This window comes from Alexandromys fortis, unplaced genomic scaffold, assembly GCF_014885135.2.
Source record: "Alexandromys fortis isolate MF-2015 unplaced genomic scaffold, M_Fortis_MF-2015_v1.1 scaffold_357, whole genome shotgun sequence".
NCBI lineage: Eukaryota > Metazoa > Chordata > Mammalia > Rodentia > Cricetidae > Alexandromys > Alexandromys fortis.
The window spans coordinates 364325-375356 of record NW_026068228.1 but is presented as its reverse complement, the minus strand read 5'-3'; the positions used below and the strand labels follow the sequence as shown (position 1 = coordinate 375356).

General features: G+C 42.8%; 1 protein-coding gene across 1 annotated transcript; it reads left to right on the top strand.

Moving 5' to 3' along the window:
* The first annotated feature begins 3056 nt into the window (after positions 1-3056).
* Positions 3057-8950, top strand: Bmp15 (bone morphogenetic protein 15). The gene is made up of 2 exons (XM_050130787.1): positions 3057-3712; positions 6597-8950. The coding sequence occupies exons 1-2, from the start codon at positions 3394-3396 to the stop codon at positions 7442-7444; spliced, it is 1167 nt and encodes a 388-aa protein (XP_049986744.1). The 5' UTR covers positions 3057-3393; the 3' UTR covers positions 7445-8950.
* The last annotated feature ends 2082 nt before the right edge of the window (positions 8951-11032 follow it).

Here is an 11032-nt window from a genome sequence, read left to right as displayed (position 1 = left end):
GGTCCCATGTATACAGTTAGACTTTTCTCACGTGGAGTGGACTGGTGAATACCCATTAGTAGATCTCCTCCACGCCTGCACAATAGCCACCCTCACCTCCTACAAGTGTAGGGCTATAAAGACAGTTGGTGCCCTCTTCTGGGGATTTGGGGCAGTAGCATGCATTGAGTCACCAGGGTGCGTTTCTAGAAAAGCAGTCAGGTCAGATTCCTTCCTTTCCATTCAAATGACAAGAAGGAGGGTGGTTTGAGGGTGTTTTGCTGAAACCAAGAACACTGGTCTGGGCCGGGTGGCAAAAACTTACAATGCCAGCTGTTTTGAAGGGAAAGGCATGGATATTCCTAGGGCCAACCTGGGAACTTAGGTGAGACACTATGGCTTGTGGCAGGGATGCTTTGAACATAGCTATGTGTTTACAAAGCTAGGTCATGGTAGTTATAAATAATTGTACAAATTATTGATCAGATAATTTAAAGATTATATTGATTTTCTGTAAATTTCTAGGTTTAGACATATTTGAAATTACAAACATTGATAATTATTAATAAACTTGCTTTAATATCTAAGAAAATCATGATCCAAGCCCTTACATTGACAGTTCAAAGCATGCCTGGGTCACAGAGTCAGTTCCAGGTAAGCGTGAGCAACTTAGTGAGATCCTGTCTCACAAATAAAAGATGACCTGGGATGTAAGTCAGTGGTAGAGTATTTGCCTAACATTTGCCAATCCCAAATTCAATTCTCATACCACAGAAAGAAAATGAGAGGGGAGAATGGGAGCATGCCGAGGGCTGAGGGGGCTTGTTGGCTGCCTCTCTACAGTCTGTGAAGCTGGGATAAATCCATCAGGCTAAGCCCCAGCTTTACCAGGCATGCAGCACAGAACACAGATAATGAAAACCAACCTACACTCGGTGCTTCCTTTGTTCCAGAGTAACACTCTCATAAGGGTTTTGCATGCATTAATTTCATCAGTCCTCACAATATTTCAGTTTACCTCTCAGAAAAATTGAGAAGATGATTTCTATGAGGAAATTTGAGGCAAAGAGAAACTGCGTAAATTGCCCAATACAAGCTAACAAGTGGTGGGCCTGGAGTTTGCCATTGGAAATATAAAAGAAAGGTGATAATATAGAGAGTGAAAGAATTGGGTGCTGTTAAAAAGGACGCCTCACAAAAGTTACCATGGCAAAAGGAGAAAAGCCTACAGTGCCACCCCATTGCATAGAAGTATTCCTGTAAACAGGCATATTAAGGGCTAGATTATTGCCAAGAAAAATTAATTTGCATGCTGCACATATCCAGCACCGTGAAAGCCAAGGTTAGTTCTTGAAATTTCTGAAGAAAACTAAAAAAGCAGGAATAGAAGCTGCAGGTGTCCATTAACAGCTGAATAATGAAGAAAATGTGATGTACCTGTGAGAACACACACACACGCAGGTTTTATTTGGCCTTAAAGAAGCGCAGTGAAACTGGAAAGAGCTTAGCACTTAATATCGTGCACCACCCCTCCCGAGGAATCCAATTCAATCCCCAGCAACAATGCGGGGGTTCCATAACCTCCTGTACTTTCTCTTCTGGTCTCCATGAGCCCCTGTATCACTAGTACTTAGCATCATTTAAAATGAGTCTTCTTTTAAAAAGATAAAGAAGAGCAAAATATGTCATCTGGAGGAAAATAGATTGAAGCAGAGACCATCATAGTAAGAGACATAAGCCAAACTTTAATATCAATTTTTTTCTCCTCTGTAACCTATGGAAAGAGATGAAGAAGCAGGGAGACAAGATAGAATAATGAGGGAAAATGGAAAGACAAACACCACATCTTCTCCATGACATGATAGCCTAGGGCAGGCTATTTCCGGGGGGAAGAGAGCAGGCTTGGGGGTGTGTATGAACAAAGTGCAGTAATACACAACTATGAGATGACATAATGAAACCCATTATTTTGTATGCTGTCCAGAAAAAAAAAAAACAAGTTTAAGTAGAAAGCCAAAAGAGTGAGGAACCTGTGTTCGACTAAAGGTCCAGCCTGCTCCACTGAGAGAAAAGCACACTTGAGGAGGAAGCCAGCAATGCTGGGACATATGCTCTATGAATTCATGACATAGGAGGTTTCAAAAACGATGAGACCTCTGCAATCTGGTAGGTAAAACTCAAACAAACAAACAAACAAAAAAGCAAAAACCCAAAGCCCATGCTTCTTGCATGATAATGTCTGTTTGTAGACAGCCACATTATGAGGTAAGTGCCTCCCACATATCAGGCCTCACTCACCACACTCAGATCTTGACCTTATGCCTCATGTTCTCACCAAATCTCCAAACAACCTGGGCGAGAGCAAGTTCATAACCTATCGTCCCTTTCAACAGAGTTGTTGCCCAGGAAAGCTTAAACCAATGGCCTAGGCCTGTTGCCACCCATTAGGAACCTAGGTCAGACAAATTCACCCAAATTCATCTTCTATTGCTTTGGGTTTCTCAGGGGAAACTTACTCACCACCTCCTATGGTAAACCAGAAAGTTCTAAGTTGGACTTCTCAAACTTAAATACATATTACAATCACCTGTGAACTGATAAAAAAAAAAATTCTTGTGGCCTGCTCACATTCCAGACCCATAATAGCAGAATCCTCAGGAATGATACTCAGGCAAGTAGAACCTGAGCAGCTGACTCTCATGTCGAGCCTGAATGGAGGAGCCCCTGCAAGGACATTCACACAGTGATTTTGCATTCTAGAGTTTAGAGGGACCTCTTGAAGCACCTCTGAGACCTTAGCCCCAGAGAGTTCGTGTTTGAGCCTGGATCTAGGAGGAGTAAACCTTCTCTTTCTTCTTTTCTGTCTCGTTTATTTATTTCTTTATTTACATCCTGAGCAGGAATCATCCTAGGTAGATTCACCACAAGTCAGCAGCAAACCACGTGAACTGCTTCTCTAAGAGGCATAGCAATTGAGTGGGACTAGGAGGCCTCTGTCTCTTTAAGGCCTGATTGAGGTATTGCCTTTAAATCTGTGGTAACCCAGGGTAAGGCTGCTTCCTTTTAACCTAGTAGATTGGGTGCAGTCCAGGTTCCGGGCATGGGCCTCTCCTCGTAGGTTCCTTCAGTTTGTTTGAGAAATACTGTGTGGTTCCCACCAGTGGAGAGTGGGAAGGGCATGCTGCCTTGGCCCACTTCTTCTTTCTCTTTGTTTTCTTGCCAAGAAGCCTAGTCAGGAGACTTGCTTTGGCCCAGAAGATTCTCCCACAGGAAGCAAGGAGGGTCTGCCAGCCGGCTTTTCTTTTGATTTCCTGCCCTGTCTTTGGTGTTTGTTAAACCAGGATGTGGAAGAGGTCAGAGTGATGTCCTTTGGACTTGAGTAGGAATCTGTTGACAAGCAGCAAGCTTTTCAAGATGGCCATTCTCACAATTCTTAGAATTCTTTTTTGGGGAATGGTATTTTTCATGGAACACAGGGTCCAAATAGCAAAGGCAGAGTGGCCCTCCATAAGCCTCCTGGCTGACGACCTCTCGTTGCCCTTGAATCTGGATCTGGCAAAAGAAGCCCCTGGCAAGGAGAAGCTACGGCCCCAAGGATATCCCTTGAGGTATATGCTGAAGTTATACCAGCGTTCGGCTGACCTGCATGGGCATCCTAGGGAGAACCGCACAATTGGAGCTAAAATGGTGAGGCTGATAAAGCCCTCAGCCAACGCAGTAAGGCCTCTAAGAGGTGAGTTCAAATGCCCCATACAACCTTCCAGGGACAGAAGAGGGGAAATGTGTAGACAGAAAGGAGGCTTGGTGTGTTGTCATTGATTGGTGAGCAACTTGTTTAGTCAAGCGTGGCTTTCAAAGGGTTGTAAACTTATGAAAAACTGGCTCCAAGCCTATTTTGCATTTGAGCCACAACATAAAAAAATTTCCTTGGGTCCTACAGAGCAATCTTTCCTGGGTTGCAGGACAACTAAATCCAGTAGGAGCCCCTGGGTTTTCTAAACTGTTATATCACTTAAACTAATTAAGAAATTACCCAGCTGCATTCTCGTAGAGGGCTATTTATGTGGTTTGGGTGCTCTTTGAAGGTGAAGACTACAGGATAATGAGCTAGGAAAACTTACATGGTCTCAGACAAGGACAAATGCAACACCTGCTCTCATAGAACACATGTTTTTATGGGGGAGATAAATAAGCAAACTGTTAAATAATTGCAGTTTGTGGCAAGTGGAGGGGCCTTGGAATAGTGAATAGTAAAATCACCTCTTTCTGTAAGAGTTTCAGGGAAAACAGCTTTGAAGACGTGGTATTTCAGTCGAGGTCTGTAAGACGTTATAACTGAGGAAACGAGAGCACCTGTTGAGGAGGAAGGCCCACAGAGGGCAAAACCAAGCATATCCCGCTTAAACAAGGGAAAGATTAGTGGGGCTGGTGCCTTGTGGGAAATGGCAGGAACTGAGACTTATTAGAGGCAGTGACTTGCAGGCCTTGAGAAAGGATTTGGGATCATTACTAAGTGCTAAGTGCGCTAGAAAACTGCACAAATCAAAGTCATGTGAAGCTTAACAAGAGGATGCTTAGCTGGGCGGTGGTGGCACACGCCTTTAATGCCAGCACTTGGGAGGCAGAGGCAGGCAGATCTCTGTGAGTTCAAGGCCAGCCTGGTCTACAGAGCGAGTTCCAGGATAGGCTCCAAAGCTACATAGAAACTCTGTCTTGAAAACAGAGAGAGAGAGAGAGAGAGAGAGAGAGAGAGAGAGAGAGAGAGAGAGAGAGAGAGAGAGAATATATGCCTAGGACTAAAACTGCAAGGTTCCTGGGCTGACTGTGGGACAACTGGCATTTGGGCTTGTAGAAGGATCCAGAAGTAGATGTCAAGTTCATTCACACAGGACGTATGAGTCATCCCTTCCCATGAAAAGTTCTTTGCAGACCCTTCCTGGCTGAGGTTCTCAGCAGCCCCACCCTGCTTCAGGAAACACGTGATGCAAAGGTCTGAAAGGAAAAGGCAGCTCCTCGGCAGACAGCTTGTTTGGGTGGGGTTCCTTTGCAGGGTGGGGCAAGTGGCTGGGTGGGCCTCTTGGAAAATTGTTAGAGGGAATGTGGGGTAACTTGAGGAAATAAGTGTGGGTCTCCTTCCCCAGGAGGAAGGCTAGTGCTGCAAACTTGAGGGTGTGTTAGGCATGAGCTGGAATGGGAACTTCTGAAAATATTTTGAACACCAAGACATTAAAAGAACTTCTTTGTTGAAAGTGACTGTCCCCTTGAAGAATTTCAGGCTTACACATTCAGTGGAAAAGGAAGGTTAGGTGAATAACACATGGGCACACTAAGATGTTCCAACACAAGAGAAGGTTTTACCCTGTGCTGTCTGATTTTTCTAGTCTACTCTTAATCTGTACCAGGAAAAGGAGAAGTTCAGAGTTCTGTAGACAGACACTTTTCGCTCTTTATTTATTTACTTATTTATTTTTGGAACCAGATTTGTTTTCAAGAATATATTCTGATCATGGTTTGGCCACAGGGTGTCAGCACTACAATTTGGATTAAAGCTTTGAAGCCTACTTTGCTTGCAGTTTGGGGCAGGTTTTTTTTCTTATTTACTTATTTATTCACGTTTGTTTGTTTAGGTTTTTGAGACGGGGTTTCTCTGTGTAGCCTTGGCTGTCCTAGGACTTGATCTGTAGACCAGGTGGCCTCGAACTCAGATCCACCTGCCTCTGCCTCCCACGTGTTGAGATTACAGGCTTGTGCCACCGCCACCTGGCTGGGGCAGGTTTTTTTTTTTTTTCAAATAAGACTATTTATATAATCAAGGTTTATATTGAAATGGTATTTAAAGGCATGGTTGCAAAATGAATGGGTCAAACCCGAGGGACTAGGGGAGATTGGACTGAAGGAAAAGATTCAGAAGCAGTCCTTGAAGTTGGTGGAAGGCAGAGATACAAAGATGGTAACCACCCAGCTGTTTAGCGCTTGATTTTTCCTGGTTTTGAAATGATGGTAGTCATAGCACCCACTATTAGATTTTCCCCCTAAAGCTACATCTGTACAGTGATGAGACATGGGAATTCTTTCTTAATATATGTGTGTTTTGATAGTTTTTAACTAGTCATCTTTAATAGTCAACTAATATAATTGTTCTTCAATATATGCAACATACACATTAAATAATTCCATATTTCTGTTTTCACTGTTAATAATCCAAAAGTAAGATGGATTTATACTTACTATAAACAGACTTGGGTTCAAATTTTAAACTTACCAGGTGCTGGCTGCATGCATTCTTTTTCAGTTCAGGGCATAGGATCCAGGACCTGGACTGGTCATGCTGAGCTTCATCCCCAGCCTTTGCCCTGGTGTCCTCTGATGGTTTCTGTAAGCCTCATTGCCATTATCTACAAAATAGTGCTAACAACTATCTCAGAAGACTGTTGAGTATGTTCTAAATGGCACTGGGAAGTGCTCCATAAATGATAGACTGTATTATATCGAGTTAATTCCAGGGCTAGCAGTAACTATCAGTTTACATTTAGAGGCGTTATAAGAGGCGTTATAAGGGATGTTCAGGTAAGAGGCAAGACTCTAATGCTGGATCCTGTTCTTTCACGTTTGTGCAGGTTCCTGGCATGTACAGACCCTGGACTTTCCTCTGGCATCAAACCAGGTAGCATACGAACTAGTCCGAGCCACTGTGGTTTACCGCCATCAGCTTCATCTAGTTCATTACCATCTCTCCTGCCGTGTGGAGCCGTGGGTCCCCAAATGCCTGACCAAGCCCTTTCCTTCTGAAATGGGTTCCTTCAAGCCGCCTCCCGTGTCTAAAGCCTGGACAGAGATGGATATTACACACTGTGTTCAGCAGAGACTCTGGAATCGCAAGGGACGGAGAGTCCTTCGCCTCCGCTTCATGTGTGAGCAGCAAAAAGGCAGCGAGGGTCTTGAGTTCCAGTGGCATAGCATAGCATCCTTGGATGTCGCCTTCTTGCTACTCTATTTCAATGACACCAACCAGAGCATTCAGGCTAAACGCGCACGAGGCCAAGAGGAGTTAACTGATAGGGAATCTTCTCTCACACGGAGTGCCCGGCAAGCCTGCAGCATTGCATCTGATGTCGCTTGTCATACTCAGGAACATGAAGGGTCTGTAAATAACCAATGTTCCCTCCACCCTTACAAAGTCAGCTTCGATCAACTAGGCTGGGATCACTGGATCATTGCTCCCCGTCTGTACACTCCAAATTACTGTAAAGGACTCTGCAATCATGTGCTACCCTATGGTCTTAATTCACCCAACCATGCCATCATTCAGAGCCTTGTGCATGAACTGGTGAATCGCAGTGTACCTCAGCCTTCCTGTGTCCCTTATAAGTTTCTTCCCATGAGTATCCTTCTGGTTGAGGCAAATGGGAGTATCTTGTACAAGGAATATGAGGGTATGATTGCCCAGTCCTGTACATGTAGATAACTGTGAAGTTGCAGCTCTCTCGGCTTTCCTAAGAAACTAGAGAAGATAAAGTATTATCGGTGTTAAAGTTGACACTGATCTACCCTTTCTACAGGTTCTATTCCTTATTGTAAAAAAACAAAACAAATATTGCACTTGCACTTAAAATATACAAGCACTTTAAAGTCCATAAACTAAGTGCTAGGATCACGTCTTAATATTTTTAAAAAGTAATTTAAAATGCCATGAAATAGTCATCTTTAGAGTCATCTTTAGAGTTATTTAAACCTCTTCCCTTATTTGTGAGCCCCTCAACTTGTAAAAAAGAAAAAGACTTTCTGGTACTGGTAGCACAGCATGGATCAGTGAGATTTAACTAGTCAAAGCCCTCGATACTTGGAAAAGATGCTTTTTTGGAGATGTTTTCTTATGTCACTTTTATTGTGACTTTGGAAAAAAAAAGACTGGTCCATGTAGTAGAACATGTGGAGACTTGGAAGTGACTTCATTCTAGGCTCACTTGTGTGTCCATCTGGACTCTTCTGGGCATGGGTCTCTGAAAGACAACCTTGTGGCTTGGGAGGAGGTATAGAACTCTCTCTGGGACTAACTGGAGTTTGTAATATGACTCCTTGAGTTTCTCTTTCCCTTTTGAGGTGCTGAGGCTAATAATAAGCAAGTGCTCTACCACTGTGCTGTATTCCCAGCCCAGCTTGACTCCTCTATAATCCTCTACTGCATTTAAGTGTTGGGACAATACTGCAAACAAATGATGCTTTTCTTGTTAAAGAGAATCTTGAATGCTTTGGGAGAGACTGGAAAGAAGAAATTTATCTTTTGTTATCTATACCTATGATACAGAGATCTAGCCTAGTCTCGGAGGGACAGGGCCAGAGGCGCCCCTGAATTTGTTCTCTGGATATCAGTTCTAGTAAGCAGCTTTCACTAATGTGCCCAGTAGAGAAACCCAGTCTCAGTACTTGCATAGCTATATGACTTAGAAACCCAGTCTCAGTACTTGCATAGCTATATGACTTGTCTTATCATTCTCAGTGGGATAGGGCCTGATTTAAGGGTGAGGGCATGTGCCTGCCACTGTTAATTCCTGTCTCTTTCCACTTATCATAAGTTAACTCCGTTCATAATTAATCCTTTCTCTACAGTTGCTACTCACTGGACTGAATATCTGGGGATCTATTCCTTCGCATCGTTTTGTTCACATTTCTACTTAGAATTCATCTCACCAGTATTCTCCTGACAACCCAGGTTCAAACCGCTGTGTTTCCTCTCTTCTCATAGCATAGCGTGCTTCCCTTAATGTGTTGTAGTGCTGTTGTCCTCACTGAGAAAAAGACGGAGCTCCCTTTGAAGGTTTTACTTGTCTCATGACCATGTTCTCAATGACAAGAGCTGAAAACCTGTCCTTTAATGAACACAAAATGTTGACATATTTTTTTGTGTGTTGTTACATGGAATACCCCACTATTTATATATTTGTATGTTTGTTTATATATTCATTTTCTTAAAGAATAAATGTAACTGTGTGCTTTGCATATAAAGTATAGTATGGTGATTTCAAAACTGTATAAGAGTATGAAAGCTATGTTATGTCAGGTGGTTTGGGAAATCGTGATATGTTGTAAGGTGAACTGGGAGAACAAATTGGGCTTCCCATTTAGCGGTTTCTTCAGTGTTCCTAGGATAGGCGTAAACACCCAACCAAAAAACTCCTATCCTCATGACTCCTGGATACCTTTGAAACTTCATGGGGAATCCATGATTAGTTGTCCCTATTCATTAAGCTCTGAGTAGTCAGAGTAACAACAAAAAATACCCACAGGTAGGATGGTGTCAGCTGTCAATGGTGTTATGAATTTCCTTTAAAAAGTATTGCTTCAATTGAGTACCTTATCTTCAAGTCTAAAGTAAAAGGCATGAGTTTTAAACCTTCCTCTGAGAAAAAGCAGAAAGGCTCATGAGTTGAGGAAGGTATATGGATACAAGTTCTGCTTGTCCACCTAACTGGCAAAGGAACAGTGATTTGGGGAAGGAAAGGAGAAAAGTCCACCTTCTTCCCCAGAAGCACAAAACAGGCTATATCATCATCTGCAGTATGGGTACTAAAGGAATGTGTGTTTAAGCTTGCTTCTGACTCTGGACTTAGGTGCACGCATTTTTCCCCTCTTTAGAAAATAGGGTATGGCTGGGCAGTGGTGTGGTGCAAGCCTTTAATCCTATGAGGCAGAGATAGGCAGAGCTCTGAGATCGAGGCTGCTGGTCTACACAGCAAATTCCAGGAAAAACAGGGTTTTGAAAACAAAAAACCCCCAAAACAAAAGAAACTGGATTATTTTCTACAATACAGCGTTATTGCTGTTTTCCCTTGTTTTACCTCTCTCAGTTCTTCCCCACCTCCTCTCTCGGCCACATCCACTTCCTTTCTCTCTCAGAAAAGAGCAGGCTTCTAAGATAATAACATACAACAAAATAAAATATAAAAAGAAAAAAAACTATCTCATTGAAGTTGGACAAGACAAACCAACAGAAGGGAAAGAGCCCAGAGAAGCCACAAGACTCAGATCAATCATTCACCCATTCTGGAATATAACACTAAACTGGAAACCATAATATTTATGCTGAGAACATAGTACAGACCCGTGCAGGCCCAGTGCGTGCTGCTTTAGTCTCTGAGTTCATACGAGCTTCATATGAGGGCCTTGTTCTCCTGGTGTCTTCCATCTCCTCTGTCTCTTACACTCTTTCTGCCTCTTCTTCCATGGGGTTACCTGAGCTCTGAGGGAGGGATTTGCTGGAGACATCCCATTTAGGGCTAAATGTTCCACGTTTTCTCACTCTGTGTAATGACTGGCTGTATGTCTCTATGTGCCCATCTGCTGCAGGAGGAAGCTTCTCTAGTGATAGTTGATGAGGCACTGTTCTATGAGTATAGAATATCGTTAGAACTCAATACATTACTTTGTGGTAATTCTTTTTTTGTTTTTGGTGTTTTTTGTTGTTTGATTTTTAGATCAGTATTATTTGGTCTTAACATATGTCCCTGGTTTATCTAGGCTCAGGTTCTTGGTTACCCAAGCAGTGTTGGTATATGTTGCATCTTGTGGAGCAGGCCTTAAGTCAAATCAGATAGTAGTTGGTTATTCCCATAAGCTTTGTGCCACCATTGCTGTAGCATATCTTTCAGGCAGGACACAATCATAGATCAAAGGGTTTGTGACTGGCTTGGTGTTATGCTACCCTTTAGGTAGCCTGCAGAGTACCTTCCTGTACCAAAGACACTAGAAAGTATGGGTGAGGCCTTTATGTAAGCTAGACTTCTCATGTTCAATGATTGTATAGGTGTTGTCTTTAGCAATGGGGCCTTGATGTCAGTTCATAGAGAGGAACCTATTGCCTTTGCAAAAGCATGGGTTGTTTGGAGGTCTCATGGGACCTTCTTTGGCTAACAACTCATTAGACGTAATCCAATCCTGGTACTGGAAACTTCATTTGGTGACAAGGGATGTCCACTTGAGACTCTGTCTCCCCCATTATTTGGTGATTTCATGTAGATTGCCTTAATATATTTATATATTTTAGGAAGGTTCTATT

Bases quoted from the DNA above. Each gene is read 5' to 3' on its own strand.
- Bmp15 (XM_050130787.1), top strand. From the start codon at position 3,394: ATGGCCATTCTCACAATTCTTAGAATTCTTTTTTGGGGAATGGTATTT. The intron at 3,713-6,596 runs GTGAGTTCAAAT...ACGTTTGTGCAG, and splicing joins CGCAGTAAGGCCTCTAAGAG to GTTCCTGGCATGTACAGACC.